Genomic DNA, 21366 nt, shown 5'->3' on the forward strand with positions numbered 1-21366 from the left:
GAAATTTTGAGGCCAAATTGAACAAAATCAAATCACACTATGTTCATTCTGGTTGTCAAAAGGGCGTATCAGCTATATTTCAAGTGCGGCTGAGGGTATTAAGTTGAAATTTCCAGGAAATTTTGAACGGAATGTTGAAAAATAATTGGAGGACAACCGGTCCTCCTTACCGATTTTAATCCCCTCAACACTGATCAAGTTTTTTCGATAGCTATTTTGCTCTAAATGGCCAAAAGGTCCAAAAAATATGCCTCTGGGGATGACATTGCCCCATAATTCCTAAACCAGACTTGTAAACTGCACAATTAGATTATTGTTTATGTATAAGATTTATCATCGTGAAAGGTGGAAATGTTTGATATTGGATGTATCCAAAAAGTCTAAGGATATTAGGCTACGGTGAAAGTTTAAGAGCTGCTACTACTACTACTGCAACTGCAACTGGGACTGCAGCGACTTGCAACTACGACTAATTATGACTGTGACTATGAATATTTGCGACTGCTACTTTGTATGATTGTGACTGCGACTACTTGCATCTGCGACTACTTATGGTGGCGACTACGATTGTTTGCAGTTTTGACGACTTACGACAGTGAGGACTTGTGACTACTTGGAACTTCGACTAATTATGGCTGGGACTATTTACCATTGTGACTACTTTCGACTGTGTATACTAGTGACTGTGACTACTTGCCACTGCTACCACTACAATTCTGACGGCGACTTAGACTGCTACTGTTATGCTACTGTTACTTCTACTGCCACTACTACTACTACTGCTGCTACTATTACTGCTTCCAATACTACTACCACTACTGCTACTACTACAACTACTGCTACTACTATTACTACTACTACTACTACTACTATTGCTACTACTACTACCACTACTACTACTACTACTACTACTACTACTACTACTACTACTGCAACTACTACTACTACTACTACTACTACTACTATTACTACTACTACTACTACTACTACTACTACTACTACTACTACTGATACTACTACTACTACTACTATTGAACCAAGTTAAAATATTTCGAGTGCATCCAGGTTGTCAAACGGGGTTATATGCTATACCTGAGGAATGGCTAAGATTATTAAGTTGAAAATTTAATAGAATGTTGAGGGGGTGTTGAAGTAAATCAAATGATACTATATGCACAAAGTTTGTCAAAACAGCTTGAAACTGAGGAGAGACTCTTGCTATCCGTAACCAAGTATCTAAAAAGTGGAGGTTTAAAAACCTCCATCTAAATGGGGAAAATGTTTACATAATGTCACTGTATTACATATTATTTTGTCCCCTTTTAGCTCCGTAATATAGCATTAAAGTACTCTTTGTTGACCTATAGGGATTCTTTTAATAACTTTTTTTTAATGTGTTTTGTATTTTTATTGTACTGACTTTAATATCTCTGAGCCATCTATATTAATTTTTTTTTTCGATATGTGAGTATTGTTTTGGCAGTATTTTTTCTTTATTGTATTTTTTTCAAACTATAAATGAAAGTTCGGTAATGTTTGCTTGCAAGAGGCATTTTGAGGATAAAACTTTTTTTTTTATATTATGCACTAAATACTCTTTATTGAGTTGGGATCCTTGTAGTTTGTGCTATAGCGATTCCAAAACAGGAAAACCTTTAATAAGAACTATATTTTTGCATCGTTTAATGTTTAAGATAGTTTTCAAATCCTTAATCCGTTACTCTTTGCTTGGACAGTCACAAAAACATGGTCAGGCTTTTTTAGGATACTGCTTGTTTTGTGATTTTCCTACTTACCAAATATTCTACACATAGGAATTATATGCTGAAGCACATTTGAAATACTACATACAAATGCGGAAAGACAAGTTCTGTGAATTTACAAATTTTCGGTGGTTGGGAAATAGATTTTAATACAACTATAAAACATTGTTGCCAACTTTTGTCAGCAACCAACGTAACCTCGAAACTTAACCTTTATCAATTTGTAATACATTGTTAATATAATTTTAGATGTACATGACAAAGCTGACAAAAAATTGGATGAAGTATGTAAAGAACTATCACACTTTTTTCATGGTATTATTGATCAAGGTAAATATATTTTTTATTACTTTATTTATATATGGGCCCATAAAATAAGATAAATCCCTCCCCCCCCCATACATACTTCTCCGAAGTAAAGGGAATCAGGGAGTTGGTTACAAAATAAACTAAAACGTATTAAACATATTAAACATAATAAACATATTTTCCTTCCAAGTCTAAATGCTTGTTTTGCATCTCCTCTCCTTGCAATCCCAAACAACCGAAATAAACCTATCAAACGACCAATAAAAGGCAAAAAGTACTTGATAACCAGCTTTATAAAAAATTAAATTAAAGAGGGAAGTTCCTTAAAAAAAAAAAAAAAAAACATTTAAACCTGAAATGGAAAGAAATTATTTTGTATATGAGGAGAATATACCCTCCTCAACCCCCACTCCTTATGGTCCATACTAAAAGTAATTATGATGTCATTTGCGCGTGAGCAGCTGTTCTTATAGCGTTGGGGATAAACAGGAAAATTTTAGCGTAAAGAGTGGGGAGAGTCGAGGAGGTTTTAGCTCCCCTCATAAATTGAAATTTTTAATATTATTAATGTTGCTTTTTACTTTAATTTCAAATAAACCTATTTTTCATTTATATTCTGTTCTAGTGCCATAACAAGGGTTATTATTGATATGAGAATAGCTACCACGCCTATAAGCCCTACTCATAAAAAATTTACATAAAAAATTTACTACCACGCTACGACGCCTATAAGCCCTACTCATAAGAAATTTACATAAAAAATTTGCTTTTGCAGAACAATATTTCAAGAAAAAAGATTTTATTTGGTGTGTTAATTTTTAAGAACTCTCCAATGGTGAGGTTTTTCAAATAAAGTTAAAGAGTCACATAAAAACTTAGGACGGGAAGAGATAAAGTCCTATAATATGTTAAAGGTAATTATTTGGCTAGAAAAAAACTGAAGAGATAAACAAAACAAAAAAAAAGTAGACAAAAAAACTGTTTTCCTACTATAGATTTGATTCTAAATCAAATTTGAAATTACCAAAAATTACTGCCAAAGAATAAAGGAAACCAAAAACGGAAATATATTATATTAAATAATCAAATCAAATATAAAGATAACAGATACTGGTATTGATGAATAAGCAGTAAAACAAATACAATTTAAATGTATGCTCAAGCCACTTAATGCAAAAAAAATACTAAAAACAGGTGTTTGGCCAAAGTCCCTCTCCTCTCCTTAGCCATAAGCACTCTAAAGCCTTTTGTGTCATTTGCGTTTTATTGCAAAATATATATAAACATATGTATTGCAAAATATATGCAATTAAATATATTTTATTGCAAAAAATGTGTAAATTATTGTCCCTCTTTTACCCTAAATATACGTAGTTTGAAAAAGCAACAGATATTAAAAGACATATAATAAGGTTCAAAGAAACTGATATTAGACTTAATAAAAAAAAAACAGTAATGAACTTATAATGTACCAAAAATATAGCTAATATTCAATTAAAACTCAAAACGAACAGAAATTGATTAAAAAAACATCCAAAAAATTGGTTTTTCAAAGAAAAGTAAAAGCTATATTAAACTTGAGATCAGAAGAAATAAAAATATACAATAACTCAAACTCAAAATGACCAGAATTTACTATGAAAGAATATCTCCAAAGACGTAGTTATTGGGCCTTTCGCCTATGCTGAACAAAATACCTATTTCAAAATTTCGATCGTACGATTTTGGGAAAAACTGGCGTGGGACGGGTTCTACTTGCCCTATAATTTTTGTCACATAAAATGGGCACTAGAACTTCTCATTTCCATTAGAAGGAGCCTTCTCCCGACGTTCTAGGCCCACTGGGTCTATATGATCACCCCTGGAGAAAAAAACATATGTGTTTTATTTTCTAGTTGAAATTAAAAAATTTAAATTATTGTTCAGACACCATAAATATCTTTGCAGTTTACATAATAACTTTAGCGATTTTGAACTGGAAACTAAAATAAAATAAAATTTATCTTTAACTTTTTTTTTCTATGGAAATTTAGCACAACGTTAAAGAGATACACATTTTAGGAAATTAAGCCAGAAAAATTTCAGTTCCAGGAGACAATTACAACTTTGAATTGAGAGATGATATAACTCTCTATGATTTTCCAGTGCCCCGCTAGCTGCACAGAGAAAAAAAAACGGAAAAGAATATGCCGTCGATGCAGAATATCGTAGGTCAAGCCACTTATCTTGTTTTCAAGCCAATGTATTTTCCATTTCCTATACAGGAGTTTCGGGCAAGGCGATTCTAGTAATGTGCTTTTTTTTTGATTTGACTCTAGTTTTAGGAGTTATGGGCTATTTTATTTTTAACTATGGGACTTTATCGCCTCTTACTTGTTGCTAGCCACCGCTGCAACCCGGATGGCTGTCTAAAAATTTAAATCAGATACATTTGGGGGAAAGAGGGCATTGGTGCGGGGGTTTAGTTGTCCCCCGGTCCCTTTTTACTCTCAAAAAGAGAACTAGAATTTACACTTTACAATCCAAGCCCCCTCCGATGCTTGTACGACTACCTCTTCCATTAGAACCTTATATGCCCAAGGATCATACCTTAGAACACTTGCCCCCAGGTTCTGGGGAGCTGGGTAGGGGAATGTGACCTTTGCTCTACTTGGAACAAAATGAATATCTTAAAAATTCGATCGGATGAATTTGGGGAAAAGAGGGCATGAGAAGAGAGGTTAATTACTGTCCAATCACTTTTGACTCTTAAAAAGAGAATTAGAACTTTATTTTCTAAATATTTGAGCCCCTCCGCAGTCTATCCAACCACCTCTTCCACAAAAACCTTATGTGCCACGGAGCATAATTTACAACCCTTTCGCAAATACATTCGGCTGATACTACCCTCGTTTTTCTCTGCTTTTGATTTTTTTTTCATTTATTATATTTTCTCTTCTTTGTTTCATACAACCTTTTCCAAGGGCTTTGAGGGGTTGTGTTGACCTCGAAGTTTTCATTATCTGATCTTTGGAACATTTTGAACAAGAAGGCTATCTTAACATTTTAATTGGATGCATTTGGGTAAAAAAAGGTGGTGGGGAGGGGTCTAGACTCCTTCTGATAACTTTTGACTCTCGAAATGGGAACTAGATCTTTCAATTTCGAATCTAATGAGCCCCTCTAAAGTTTGTGTGACCACCCTTCCGTAAAAAACTTATTTTGCCCGGGGCATAACTTACAATACTTGCTCCCGGGCTCCGGGGGTTTTATCGACCCAGGAGTTTTTTTTTATCGGATCTTCTTTAAAGTATTTTTAACACAATAGTTATCTCAAATTTTGATCGGAAGCATTCGGGGAAAAAAGGGCTTGGGGGGAGGCTATTTGCCAACTGAACATTTTTAACTCTTATAAAGCGGGCTAGAACTACCGATTTCCAATCAAATGAACCCCCTCTGAAGTTTATACGACCATCCTTTAAACAAAAACCTTATGTGCCCCCCAGGGCATAACTTACAACACTTACCCCTGGGTTCTGTTGAACCCGGAGTACTTGCTATCTGATGTTTGAAATATTTTTAACAACATGGCTATCTAAAAAATTTCATCGTAAGTATTTGGGAAAAAACAGGAGTGGAGGGATAATTGCCCTCTGATCCCTTTTGACTTTTTAAAAAGGGCGCTCGAACTTCCGATATCCAATCAAATGAACCTCTTTCGAAGTTTATACGACCACCTCTTCCATGAGAAGTGCCACTGGGAAAAACATAAATAATAATAAATAAATAATAAAAAATTGAAATCTTATGGCCTTTACTATAAGCAGCGCTACAACGTTCCCTTTTATATATTTTAATCAAAGTTTGCTTTTATTTTTAGAGTATCAGTTTCGTTCGACAATGCTTGTCTTTCACGCAGATTGTTTATTACGAAACACTTCGATAACGAAAATTATCCCTGAAAGGCAAGAAGGGGAGCGGGGAGAGTGAGTCTTTAATATTAGAAATAAGACATAAGGCTAACATTTCTGTAGTTTTCGAAATGAGGACTTCTATTAAACCTTTTTTTAAAAGGTTGTCCCATGGAAGCCGGGAGGGGGCCTAGGGTGTCAATTCTCACTGGGTAAGAAGAAGATATAAAAGAAATGTATATAGTAAATGTATATTTCCACTTGAACTCCACTGAAACGAAGCTCCTGGTGGCACCTATCCCTTTTGAAAAATTTCTCAGTTGCACCCATAATTCCCCTTCTCTTCTCTACTTTTTTTGCCGTGAGCATATGAATGTAATCCCTTATTCCACACAGAAATTTTTTCAGCAGTAACAGGGGACCTTTCACCCCCCATAGCACCCATATTACATGCTCAATTCAAAAATATCCCGTGAATAGGAGGAGATTAGAAATACCCCCCGCCCCCAAGAAAAGCCCTTGTATATTTAATGAAGGTTCTCAGAGAGTTAGAAAAGCAGGACATAAAAATATACTCCTCCATGCTTCAGGCATACCTGCACCTTCAAGTTCAAGTTCCATTTATTTCCATAAATAACAATAACAAAAACAATATCCCAAAGAGCTCAATGGCCCGTTATTTGGGAAACGACACAGAACAAATTACTAATATTAAAACTTGGCATAAACAATACTAAACAATATCTAATTTATAAATCTATAAGGAAAAGAATGCAACTCACCAATAGTCCACACGAAACAGCGACCCTCCTATCACCTGACAATAAATAAAAAAAAATTAAAATTCTCTACATCGTCGAGGACCCAACGCCAACAAAACAAAAACCCCCCCCCCCCCTAAAAAAAACAAAAAAACAAAAAAAAACACCATAAAACAACTATAAATTATTTAATATTTACCTTTAATAAGAAACTTTTCATATGTCTCTTAAATGAGCCAAGTGTTCGTGACTGACGAATCTCAGCAGGAACCAGGCTTCAAGCACGTCCCACAGTCAAGACCAGACCAAAGTTTGAACGAACCGAGGGAGTAGCCGGAATCATCACATCCTCCGAGTTTCGAACTGCGTACAAATTTACTTCCCCTACTAGCTTAAGTAGTCCAGAAAAACAAAATGGGAGATCTCCGTGGAAGAATTGATATGCCAACGAAGATAGAGATATAACATAAATATATTTAATGTTAAGGAGATCAACAGTAGTGTGTGTAGTCGGCTGGAGAAGACTTGCAGCTTTCTCATGAAGAACATAAACTGGAGCAAGTATAGAAGGAAATGTAGACAATCCACAAAGACAAACAGTAACATATAGAAGGAGATATGAGACAGAAAAGTAAAAGACGGAGCATAGGAAAAGAAAATTTACGGATGATTCCAAGTCCACGGGAAATTTTCACTCTTATTACTTGAACTTGCCACATAAACGATAAATTTTCATCCAAAAGAACTCCCAGGAATCGCACATATCGATCCGGGGGGTGACTTATGGAGCCTCTTGGTGTAGGAAGCTCAGTAATTGTGGGACAGCTCGCACCTGTACGGGAAAAAATAGGAAGGTACGACTTTTTTACATTTAAAGCTAGTTGATTTATGTCAAACCAATTGAGTGTCTTCTCAGTCATTGCTTGAAGCTTTAGAATAAGGGATGACCGATCCGGAGCTGCAGCACCTAGAGTAGTGTCATCTGCAAATGCTACCAGTTCTTCTTGACTATCAGATGTGGACACCGAAATAGTCTGAGAGTAACATTTGTGACACAATCCACAGAAAACATTGGGAATTGGGGTGTTAAGAAGTCGGTAGAGGTCGTTGACATATATCACGCAGAGGGTTGGCCCAAGAATAGAACCTTGGCGTACTCTGTATTCAATTGGAACTTCCCTGTCTGTATCTTCCATGGCAATAGATCTGTCAGTAAGGTTTGAATAGAACCATGACAATACTTCCCCACCCACACCGTGATGAGAAAGCCTACCAATGAAGATCTTTTGTGTAAGACTCTCTAAAGCTTTATTTACATGAAGAAAAATGGCTGCAGGAATAAGATTAGAATCTAAAGATTGTCGTATAAACTGGAGAAGTTTATTACAAGCATGTTCTGTAGAATACTTTGCGTGAAACCCAAACTGATGTTGATGGAAAAAAAAATTCCTTCAAGAAATATCACCAGATGTTTTAGCATTGGCTTTTCAAATACATTACAGACCAGTGACAAAAGAGAAACCAGACTTTAGTTTCTAGGATCCTCTCAATCACCTCCTTTAAAAAGAGCTATCAGAGGCGAGAATTTAAGACTTTTGGGATATAATCCTGTTTGAAATGTCTTTTTAGTCAAATGGTAAATTGGGGTGATAATCGATGGAAGAATATGTTTGATTACTTTAGCAGAAATTTTGTCAAAACCTGTTGAAGAATTCTTTAAAGAGAAAACAATATTTGTAATTTCCTGCACCGTAACGTCCTCAAGAACCATTGATTTCAAGCACGGGGTTCCTAGGAACTGCTTCCAAGTTTGTGACACCAAGCAGTGGGAAACGCTATTAGCAGTTGATTTCCCTATCTCCGCAAAGAATTTGTTCATATGATGTCGTACTTGCCCTTTTCCTGTGATAAGTTGATCGTCTACCATAAGAGACTTAAGGAGACCTTCTAGTTTTTTGGATTGCTTACTAAATTCCTTAATGACGTCCCACGTCTTCTTTACATTTTTACCGCAATCATCAAATCTCTTTGTAAAATATACTGTTTTAGCTCTCCGAATAACTGATTTCAGCATATTGCTGTACAACTTAAATGCTTCTAATTTAGCATCACTTGTTCTTTTTTTATGCACTTTCCAAAGGTTCTGCTTCCTATTTATTGACTTGAGGACCCCGATGTTAGCCAGGGAGCTATGGGTGTTGATATTTTTGATCGAGGATTCCTTAAAGAAGCTTTTAGACAATAAGACGTGAGTTTTTCCTTAACAGTGTCATAAAACTGGCCAAATATATCTTTATAATTGCCCAAATTTATATTTTCTGGTAAAGAATAGGTCCCATGAAGATGTACCCAGATCTTCTTTCGGTCTATCCAGCTCCACTGGTGAGCAACAGAATCTCAGTTTATCCTGGGGGACTAATCTTTGTGGATTTTGGAGGATTGGAAACAAGGCCGCAACTGGCAAATGGTCGGAAGTATCAGAAAGCATTACTTGGTTCTTAATGAAGTGTAGTGATGAAAAAATATTGTCAATTAATGTTGCTGTCTGGTTAGAAATCCTTGTCGGTATGTTTATACAAGGAGCTAATCCATACGAAATTAGTAAAGACGAAAGATCAGAAGCCTGTCTAGATGACGGTTCTGCAAGGTCAAGGTTAAAGTTGCCCATCAATACAACTTCAGATTTTTCAGCAAAAACTTTTCCAAGAACATCTTCTAATGTTTTCATAAATTGAGTGATAGACTACTTGGAGAACCATATACTTCGCCTATTGTTACCCTTTCCTTAGCGTTGATTGGGACTTCTGTAGAAAGTGAATCAAGTACCTTTTCATTATTTGTACATAAATCATGTCCTAGTACAGCCTGAAAATTATTTCGGATGTAAAATCCGAGTCCACCTTTTTGGGCCGTCTTGCGGTTAAGAAATGTCGACATATAACCCGGAATATCCAAAAGTACCTGATTTTTCTCGCTCAAAAATGTTTCACAGAGACCGATAATTGCAGGGCACGAATTCCTACATAATAATTGAATAGCATCAAACGGGGAATTTAGGCCCTGAACGTTTAGATGCACAACCGGAAATGCATCATCCCACCGAGCTCCGGAGTCCCGTAATCTCAGCTCCTCCACAAACACACTATCAATAATATTCTCAGAATTTTCATATAAATTCATACTGGGGGCTTTACAAACCAGATTATTTATAATTTCATTAAAATTAACTCTCCCACATTCATAATCATTTAATTTCCCTAGTGTTTTGTTAGTATTAATCCCCAACAGAGAATCAGTCTCAACCATAATTACTTACCGATGCAGGTGACAGAGAGCCATGCAGTAGTCGCGTGAACACCAGTGACGTCAATCTCCTAATCCGAATTAAAAAGGCTATGACACGAACTTGATTATTTTGCTCTGAAACAAAACAAAAAAAATAACAAGTAAAATACCACAGGAAGGTGTAAATACTGAGGGTAAAGAAAGACAAATAAAAGGGAAAAATACAAAAAGACAAATAACATTAACGAACAGCACATTTTTTGAAGATATAACATATTAAGTGAAAGCGATCACTCACTAATAATCATGCGTCAGAATCGAAATCAGAATTGGCCGAGGGGAAAACTAGGGTAAGCGGGTCGTAGCATGCGTCATCAACCTTGATCCAGTTAGAACTAGAAGTCCTTATAAATTCTAGCCATAACCTAGTCCTCTTCTGAACCACTTTGGTATGAGAATTTTTATCGGAGGCAACTTTACAATTCCTTAAATTATAAGCCATACTCAAAAGTTCTTTCCGACGTTTAGCCAGCTCAAATGGAAGGTCAATATTGACGCTTTTCCCCGTATTTCTTAGATTACCAACACAAGCCATAATATTGTCCTTATGTCGAAGATTTAGAACAGATACAAGAATAGGGTCTGATGCCGGACGCGAGTTTTGTTCCTGGGACTTTTAGCCTTGCTTCTAAGTCTATAGAAGGCCGTGAACTTAATATCCCGGTAGTTCCGTACCGACATTTCTGACAAAAAATCATCAACGGTTTCTTCAATATCTTCATTTTCCTTGTTAGGAATTTCATAGATAAGAAGATTCTTGCTTTTAACATACAATTCAGTTCTTAAAACCTGGTTTTTAATTGCCACAAGAGCAGATTTCAAACCAGTGTTCTCTTGTTTCAACGCTGCATTCTCCGTACGAAGATTTTCTACCAGTTGCTTTAAGTTGTCCATACGCTCATCGAAATACTTTTTCGTGAGAGACATCGCTAATTATATTGTATCGGTAATTAATATATCGCTAAATATATAGTACGCTCGCTTCTTTCCTCAGCTCATCAAAATGACATTTCAAAGAAACTTACGAGCGTGGGCCCCTTTCTTCATAAAATCCAAATATGAGGGGCCCCGGAATCAACAGTGCAATAATTGATATAAAACTGGATTTCACAGTTGAGAACTATCACGAAGTAAAAGTGATGTCTTGCCTTGACAAGCGCTAGTTCAGTACTACGCAAATATCCATCGGCACCCCTCCATAATAGCGAATGTGGAATTATATATCAACGTATATAATTTGTCAAGCATCAAGTGAATCAATTTAGTGAAGTAAATGTTTGTATTGACGTTTATTTTATATTAACAACTTAGGGGAGAGTCGGGGACCCTGGGACAAGTTCAACTAGAAGCTCAATATCTCCTACATTTACAGTACGATTTTCTTGTATCAAACATCAATCTGCGGCAAAGTCATTTGGCTTTTACTGGGATTTTTCTCAGAGTTTTATTGCTCGCAGTAAAATTAGACTTATTTTTCAGAAGGTCCCATTTTGTCCCAGAGTACCACTTGTGCGGGTACTACGGGTCAGGGTTGTGGGTACTTTGGGACACTATAATAAATCAATTAAAACTTCGTATATTTTGAGGTAAAAAACTGTAAAAATACAATAAACTTATTTAAAAAATTATTCAACAGAGTATTTGGTCAGGTCTGCATCAAAGCTGATCATCTTGGCAATGCGTTTAGTTCCGCTCGAGACAATAGAACTGGCAATTTCATCACTACTTTTGAGCTATCGAAAAACGCTTGATCGTGCTTTTTCGGAAACGTAAACCTCCAGGCTGGAACGTTTCGTTTCAAAAAATTGGCAGTGTAGCCGTCTGGCTCGGCCTGAAGCACTTCACTAGGGTAGAATTTCGATCCCTTTTTCCCTTGTACTCAACTAGAACAAAGTCACCGGAACTGATGCTGGGAGTCACAGACCTCTCTTCCTCCAATCGGAAATCTTCAAAGCAGAACGAGTCGTCAGAATTGTTGTCACACTCAAAATCCCCTGGTCCTGCTTCATCCTCGCTTTTGTCACTGAACGTCAGCAATCTCTTGGTAGTTTTCTTCTAAACCTCCGGTTTTATGGCAGGAGCCGCTTTCTTGCTTTTCTTGAGATCCTTCTTCTCTTTTTTTGCCTTCCTTTCGTTTTCTGTAGCTTGGATCGAGTCTTTCACCGGTGTAGTTGAAGTCAATATATCGGTTACTCCAAGTTTCCTGCCTGTCTTTCTGTTTGTAGCTTCCCTTCTTGACAGGGGTATGATATATTCTGGCACAACAAATGAGGTTCCCTTCCGTTTCGTTTCGCCATAAGCCAAGCAAGATCTCTGGCTATCTTCATGGAAAGACCATTGTGCATTCGGGCTGCTTGAAGGATGTATTCTTCAAGTTGAAGCTCCTGTTCAATCGTAAATACTCGCCTGTTGTCGCAGGCGGGAGTGTAACTATACTCTTCTTTTCCTTCATCTGTTCTGTTACGAAACGCAGTGGCATATTTGCTAAGAATTGACCGCTTGACATTGTAAACTTCAGCAGCTGCTCGAAGTGGCATCCCATAAAGGTGAGCTTCCACTGCTTTCTTCATGTCCTCCTCATTCCAGACGTAAAGCGATGGTCTTTCCAGATTTGTATCTCAGCTTGATGTCATACGGCTGAACAGCCAAATTAATTCAATTCTCTCAATTCACTACAGACTTGTATCAATTTACCAAAGATCGACTCCAGAAGCTTAGGGTCCGTGGTCACGCAGATTGTTTTTTCGAACAGATATTGGTGAAATCCTCCACAAGCAAATGTTATTCCGATCATCTATTTTTCCATTTATGAGTAACGCTGCTCCGCCTCACTTAGAGAGCGAGATGCAAAAGTGACGGTTGCTTTGTCTACTGTCAGTTGTGCGTCCAGACCATGCCGGAAGGCATTTGTAATTACTTTGATCTCCTTGGCTTCTTGGTCGAAGTATGAGAGGTTTTGACAAATTGCATCCTGAATCCCTCTCTTGGCATCCTTGTGGCTTGGAGTCCATTCAAACTTCTGCTGTTTTGACAGGTCTCAAAGGGGTTTATTCAGCGTTGATTTGTTGGGGATGTACCTGGATAGGTAATTATACATTCCTAACAATGGCTGTAGTTCTTCTTGGTTTTGGAGTGCAGGCATGTTTTCTAACGCCTTGGTTTTCTATGGATATGGGGCGATGCTGCTCGTTGTTAATTTTTGTCCAAAGTAGGTTTTGGAAGTAGTATCGAAGACACATTTCTCTCTATTGAACCACACTCCTTTGTCTCTAGCGGTTTGGAGTACTGCTCTCAATTTGGTGTCATATTCAGCATCGTTACGGCCATTGCCTGCCTTATCATCAACATCAGCCCGATGTCCAGTTCTCAAAGAACTCCTCCATCTTTCGTTGGTATTCGTCCTGTGCCGAAATCCAAGTGGGTATTTATTCCATTTATACCGACCGTACATGGTGTTGAATGTCGTCAATTCGGAGGATGGTTCGTCCAACACCACCTACCAGTATCCATTTCGGGCATCCATCTTAAAGAATTTCTTGATGTATTTGCACTTTGATGCTACTTCATCAAATAAGGGTATAGGGTAATGTGGTCTCTCAATGCTCTGTTTAAGTCAACAGTGTCTAAGCAAATCGTGAGTGACCCATCTAATTTTCTTACCAGGACCAAAGAGCTCACCCACTGCGTTGGCATGGTCACTTTTTCTATGACCCCAAGTGACTCTAGCCTTTCCAGTTCTTTTTTGAACTTAGCTTTTAGAGCTAACGGGATTCGCTTTGGTGGCTGTACAGTAGGGATTGCACCCTCCTTTAGATATATTTTGCAGGTTCCAGGCAGTGTTCCTGTGCCCTCAAAAACCTAACTGAATTCATCTGAAAGGTTTTGTACTCCTGGTCTAATAGGGGCAGGACTGTTGATACTGAGGAAAAACTTGATCAGCCGAAGCCGTTCACTTGAATGGCTGCTGAGGATGGGTGCTCTATCCGTGCAGACCACATGGAATGTGTGGGTCTGGGGGTTTTGGCTTTTGTACTGAACTTTGAGGTTGACCGTCCCTAGTACCTTCAGTTGTCCTCCTGTATAACTGGTCAGCACATCCGCAGTGGGCAGCATTGCTTGCTTTTTTGCTAATTGACCAAAGTCTTTCAGTTGCAAGATGTTGGCCTCTGCACCGGTATCGATCTTGAACGGAAGTTCAATATAATGCACTACCAGCTTTATTAGCGCATAAGGCACCTTTTCTTCACTGAAGATGGACTCAATCATGAATTCCATCCCTTCTTCAGCTTTGCATCTCGTTTCAAGCTCGTGTACCGCCTTGCTCTTGCACATTTTGGCGAAGTGGTTCATCTTCCTGCACTTGCTGCACTGCTTCCCTTTTGCTGGGCACTTGTGGCTTATTGAGTATGAGCCACCACAGAAAAACATCCAGGGGAATTTTTATGTTTTTGAACCGTTTCCACCTCCTGTTTTATTGGAATCTGAGACTGTTCGCTGAGCATTAGTGTTTCGGTCTTTTGTACAGTTTGTATAGCTCGACTGCACTCAATTTCTGGAGCAAAAGCAAATATGGCTCCCTCACTGAGCAGCCGCTCTCGAATTTTCACATTCTTGACTCCAAAGACCAATTGATCACGAACGAGCTGGTCTTCTAGAGTGCTAAATTCACAGTCCTTTGCTAGCACTTTCAACTGAGTAAAATACAATTCGATGGTCTCTCCTTCCTTTTCGTTTCTCTGGTGGAAAATTTATCTGGCAAAGATGGGGTTTGCACTTGATTGAATATAGTTCTCAAACTTATCCAGATTAACTTTTGGCTTATTTTGCTCTGTGTCAGTTAAAGTCCAAGTGGAGAATACATCTTGCCCTTTTTCTCCAGCCCAGATCAGTAAGTACAAGCATTTGACTGTATCTGTTTTCCCACTTAGTGGACCTGATAACATGAGATTACAATGTCTTCTGAATCTTCTCCCTTCAGATTTGAGATTGGGGTTTGACCAATTGAGTGCTGAAGCTGGTGTGCTATCCATGTTGAACTCTTAAAACTTCTGCTTCTGACGCCTTGCGACAAACTCTTACTTGGCTCACGTCAATTCAATTAGTAGATGCTTATAGATAGATAGATAGATAGATAGGCCATACACAAACATTACAATGATTATATAAAACAACACCCAGCATACACTTAAATAAATGGTGTAACTACTAGCAACAAACAAAAACCTTAAACCCATTATTTATATCTTTTTAAACCCTCTTTTATAAATCCAGTCACTGCTATAATCGTCTCCCGGGATGAAGATTTAAGGGTCCCAGGAAAAAACACTTCCCATCACCTAAATACTTCAATCTAAAATCTGAAAGCCCCTAGCACATCGTCAAAAAACGGAGCAAATTTTCTTCCTCCATACCACATAAAGAGCAAGTGTAACATGATCTCGACCCAAACACCTGAAAAAAAAATACAAACAAACAAAAACTTCTTAAGTAACAAAACAATCAAATCATTTCAGTGGGGGGTTGACATGTTGAATATTCTTAAAGACATAGTTGCTGGACCGTTTTACTATGCTGAAAAAAATGGCTTTCATAAAAGTCCAACTTGATGTGTTTAGAAATGCATCCAGTCATTGAAGTCATTCAGTGTTTGGTGGATTGCAGAGTTTTTATGCAGTCTTTTATTGTTTGTTTGAGCAAAATTTTAAGTAATTACTTTTTGTGATCCTTGGGATCTCACGGGATTACTCATTTGGAAGATCATTTAGATAATTTAGTGTTTGCTGAATAGCTGAGTTTTTGTGCAATCATTATTGTCTTTTTGCGCAATATTTGTTGTTATTATTTTTTGTGTTCCCCTATGTTACAGGCTAATCAGCCTTTTGTGTGGCAGTTAAAGGAGCTTAATTTTTCGTTTATATGTTTTTAATAAAAAATCTTGATATCTTCAATCTTAAAATATTTAAACCACAGTTTATAGAATTATCCAGTAAGTTTATCGCAGATCATTTCTGGTCTTCATTCTCGGTGCGAGGAAAAAGCTCCTCCGACTGATTTCTGCATTAGCGGGTTAGTGTGTTTTCGTCAATCAATGAGAAATGGTTACAAAGTGCATTATTCGTAATTGCGAAAGCAGGAAAACAATTGGTGAGCCAGCCAAGTGGTTTGCAAGTGTCCCATCTCACAGGTATGACTTAATTTATACACAAATTATGACTTAATCTATTATTTACATACAGTGGACTCAACTGATCGCCCTATGTAGGATTTTATAAAAAAGGGGGGGGGAAATTTGTGAAAATAAGGAATTTTTTCTTCTTCTAATAACTGATGAAGTAGGTGTGATGGTTTCAGGGGCGGATCCAGGATTTTTTTAGGGGGGGGGGGCGCAAAAAAGGTTTATCCGACAAACTTACGTTAGAAGAAATTTTAATTAATTCAAAAATTCATTAAATTTGTAAATTCAGCTACTTTAGACTAAAATAGGGGGGCACCCCTCGCCCCCCCCCCCCTCTGGATCCGCCACTGGATGGTTTATCATTTTTTTTTCACGTTGTGATGTTTATTTTCTACGATCCAGGGGGGGGGGGGTTACCCGGTTTGAACCCCCCCCCCGAAATTTTTGACCGACTCGAAAATAAGTAGAAAATTAGTAAAACCTAGGTAAAAATCAGTAAAATTAGTCGATGTATATATATATATATATATATATATATATATATATATATATATATATATATATATATATATATATATATATATATATATATATATATATATATATATATATATATATAACATACTATATATATATATATATATATATATATATATATATATATATATATATATATATATATATATATATATATATATATATATATATATATATATATATTTATATCGGCGCGTACAAACAGCTCCTCTCATTTGATCTGCCATCAGCGGTCCAATTACCTTAGAACTTGAGACTTCGAAACCTATTTTTAATTCCTAAAAACATCTAAAAATAACATTGCACTACTAATTACCGATTTTCATGTATGTATTAGAATAAATTAATTTAAAATTAGTTTCTTCAAAATTAGTGTTCCAACGTTAAAGCCAAGTTTTGCGTCCAAGAGAAATCTGACTTGTCTACCCGTGAAAAGATCTGATGCCGCCTATGTTTATATCTGCAAAAACGTTCTCTGGAGCACTCGCACCTCGGTCCGGGTTTTTATAATGGGTGAGATAGGGATTGATCATACTGCTAATTCTATAAACTGTGATTTAAACCAAGAATTTTTTTTAAGACCACTTACTACTCCAGAGTATAGAAAAACAAATATAAATCTGTTTTGTTAATGTACTTTATTATTATAGCAGTTGAAGGTTTGACCATTTTTCTCGAAAACGAAGCTATAACAGAGTTTGAGGACGAAAGAAAATTAGCCTCTGAGCTACAGAAAATGGTTTGGAAAGTAAGTTTGTTCTTCAATACTTTTTCAAAAAATCAATATGTTGATGCTATTGTATTAAAGTCAACCTTCCTTTTTTCCCATTTTTTTATATCGTTATCTCAAAATAACTGATACCATAGACGTATTAATTGGGAATAGGTTACATGCCAGAGTGTTTTAGTGAGCAACTTTTGCTTTTTCTTCAGTGAAACCCAAAATAGTTCTCTATGGTACTTGAAAAAGACGAAATCAGCTGTCTCGGTGGCCATCTGTGTTAACTGGTTGATTGCCACCATTCTTCTTGGATGCAAGATGGCTGTATACCTTTCCAGGCAATGTAATGCTTTTCTATACTACTACTACTACAACTACTACTACTACGTCTACTACTACTGCTACTATTTCTACTACTACTACTAAAACTACTACTTCTAGTTACGCACGCTCCTCCTCCATCCCAATCTATTTAGAGCCTCCCAAGATGATCCTGTTGTAAGATTGCCCTACCTTGAGGACTAGAGGTTCAGTCTGATGGCTGCTCTAAGCAGGCTCTGGGTAACCTATTCCTCTAAACGTTCCTTCTGAACGTTTTAAATTCTAATTATAAATCTTCCCCCCCAGAGTTCTTAAAGTAGCAATCAGTAAATTGATAGTGTGATAACCTGAGGCGATTTAGTTCGAAATCATTACAAAAATCAGGTGACAACTAATGTTCATCATTTAAGTAAATAAAAAAGAGAAAACGTTGTAATTCTTATTATAATCCGTTCAATCGCTCTCTTCAGATTTGAATGCTCATTTATTAGGTTGGTGCTTGTTCTTCTGGTCCACAGGTGACTCACCGAAAAAAAGGGGTTATTTTAGTTTTAGAGTAACGGAAATTACAAGTGAATGAATTGCACTTGGCTAATCAAACAGTTCGTGGTAACGAACTGTAAGTAAGGAGCGACACGGTTCAATGGTAACCGAAACTCTAAAAAACGGAATTTTGGTACCAATAGATACATCAAAAGAATCAAATTTTAATTCTGATTTCAAATATATAAGTTTCATCAAGTTTATTTGTACCCATCAAAAGTAACGTGCCTGAGAAAATTTGGCTGATCTTCGAAAAAAGGGTGAAAGACCCCCTAAAAGTTATAGAACCTTAATGAAATTCAAACCATCATATTCAGCGTATCAGAGAACCCTACTGTAGAGGTTTCAAGCTCCTATCTACAAAAATGTGGAATTTTGCATTTTTTGCCAGAAGAAAGATCACGGGTGCGTGTTTATTTGTTTGTTTGTTGTTTTTTTTTTTCTTTTCCCCAGGGGTAATCGTATTGACCCAGCGGTCCTAGAATATCGTAGAAGGGCTCATTGGAACGGAAATTAAAAGTTCTAGTGCCCTTTTTAAGTGACCAAAAAAATGGAGGGCAACTAGGCCCCCTCCCACGCTCATTTTTTCTCGAAGTCACCCAATTAAAATTTTGAGATAGCCATTTTGTTCTCCATAGTCGAAAACCTAATGAATATGTCTTTTACGATGACTTAATTCCCCACAGTTCCCAGGGGAAGGGCAGCAAGCGTTGAACTTTGCCCATTGCTTACATATTGTATTGGTTATTGGGAAGTATACAGACATTTTCAGGAAGAATTTTTTTCCGGTGGGGGGGGCTGGAGGAGGGGGTTACTCGGGAGAATCTTTCTGTGGAGGATGTTTCTTTGGGGTAAGGGACATTTCTATGAAGGGGGTGCCAGATTTCCAAGCATTTTTTAAAAAACGATCAGAAATTAAATTTAAAAAAAACAAGTTTTTTCAACTGAAGGTATGAAGCAACATTAGAACTTAAAATGAACAGAAATTATTACGTATATGAGGGGGTTCTCCCCCAAGTCAATACCTCACTCTTTACGCTACAGTTTTTTTAGTGCTTTCAAAAGAGCTATCTATTCTAATTAAACGGTCTTTGTGATTCCGGGGTTTGTGAATTAATTTGTTTTTAACTTTTAACGTAAAGAGCATGGAATTGACTAAGGGGAGAACCCCATCATATACGTAATAACATATACGTAATAAAAAAAAACAATAAAAAAAGCAAGTGATACGGCTCAATAGTAATTGAAACTTTTAAAAACGGAACTTTGATGTCAATAAATGTATCAAAAGAATGGGCTTATAATGCTGATTCTAAATATAAAAATTTTATTAAATTTAGTATTACTCATCAAAGGCTACGAGCCTGAGAAAATTTACCCGATTTTTTAAAGAAGTGGGAAACATCCCCTAGAAGTAAAAGAATTTTATTGAAAATCACATCATCAGATTCAGCGTATCAGAAAACCCTATAACATAGGTTTCAAGCTCATATCTGCAAAAATCTGCACCTTTGTATTTTTTACCAGAAGAAAAATATACGAATATAGAAGTTCGTTACGTAAGTTAATTTGTAAATTACGTCAGAACCAATTTTAGAGACAGCCATTTAGCAAAAGAAAAGTAAAATTTTATGCAAATTTTCTTTAAGTATTCAATGACGGTGAGCCAAAATAAAAGCTGCATTAACTAAAAAACGTTCAGAAATTAAATAAAAAAAACAAGTTTTTTTTAACTGAAAGTAAGGAGCGACATTAAAACTTAAAACGAACAGAAATTATTCCGTATATGAAAGGGCCTGTCCACTCCTCAACGCCTCGCTCGTTGCGCTAAAGTTTGACTCTGTCTCACAACTTTATTTTTTAAAACAATAAAATACTTTAGCGTAAACAGCGAGGTGTTGTTCATATACGGAATAATTTCCGTTCGTTTTTAGTTTTAATGTCGCTCCTTGTGCTAGAATCTTTTAGGTCTAAATTATCAAGTTAGGTAAACTCTGTTAATTTGGCTCAAGATGGAAACACCCAAGTCACAAGTTTTGTTTATTCGTTAAGGTACTTTAAGAAGATAATCAAAGGGGTTTAAAAAGTGGGCAAAGCTCGGAATAATCAATAAATTAGTTAAAACTTTATCAGTAACTCCAAACCAAGGTATCCTATAATTATTTCTTGTAGAAGGAAATAGTGTTCCTTGGATCTCTGGCAAATCTTAAACTTCCTTAGGAAAGGTTTTTGATTTGGAGCTCCCTTGGTGGAAACGATCTTAAACTTTCTGTTTGTCCGATATTAATCCCCCTTTACTTGGTCTATCTGTATAACATCACCTTTTTATCTACAGTTGAAAGGACTGGGTAGATAATGAACCAGTCAAATATATGTTTTTCCGCTCTTAGTTCGATCTGCCGTATAACGTTGGAAAGATCCAAGTAGGGATTACACAAAACTGGGACCCAGGGAGTTTCAAATTCTTGATGTAAGATATTTTATAAATACTACGCTTAAGTTCCAAGAGACACTAGGCTGGAAAAAGGGGAGTATAAAGCTCTCCTAGCGTTTACTACTTGCTTCGGGTTTTCCTTCTCATAAACCTACGATTATTCGAAGCTTATTCTACAAGTTGAAGTTTGGGAAGAAATTAATTTTAGATTATTTTAACCTTTAATAATGCTGTCTTTTGTTTAGACGGCTTAAGCCTTAGCTAAGTGAAATATACAAACGGGACTATGGAACCAATCACCAAAATAGAACAAAAATCTAACAAGAATCTTAAGTTATTTACGCGGGTATTCTCCACCTCTAGTCAATTTTAATAAGTCAATTTTAATCCTTTAATTAATCACAAAGGATCTCAGGGTTACCTCAAACTATCAGTAAGGTTTAAACCCTTTGTAAATCAATTGGCAACTCTCAAAAGAGAAATTTTACCCTAAATAAAGTTTGGGTCAAAGTGGCTCAAAAGATGTAATGGTTAACTTAATTCAAATGGGATCTTTGATTTGGACCA

The 21366-nt window shown here is 36.6% G+C and overlaps 1 protein-coding gene across 1 annotated transcript in view; it reads left to right on the plus strand.

Moving 5' to 3' along the window:
- The first annotated feature begins 513 nt into the window (after nucleotides 1–513).
- LOC148953372 (uncharacterized) overlaps nucleotides 514–21366 on the plus strand; it is a 28817-nt gene continuing 7964 nt past the window's right edge. The window contains exons 1-3 of the mRNA XM_089087943.1: nucleotides 514–595; nucleotides 2013–2093; nucleotides 17431–17528. Of these exons, the coding sequence (XP_088944069.1) occupies nucleotides 514–595; nucleotides 2013–2093; nucleotides 17431–17528 (261 nt within the window). The remainder of the gene's footprint in view (nucleotides 596–2012; nucleotides 2094–17430; nucleotides 17529–21366) is intronic.

The sequence above is a fragment of the Artemia sp. Qi Xiang Cuo genome, chromosome 4 (assembly GCF_049724085.1).
Source record: "Artemia sp. Qi Xiang Cuo chromosome 4, ASM4972408v1, whole genome shotgun sequence".
Lineage (NCBI taxonomy): Eukaryota > Metazoa > Arthropoda > Branchiopoda > Anostraca > Artemiidae > Artemia > Artemia sp. Qi Xiang Cuo.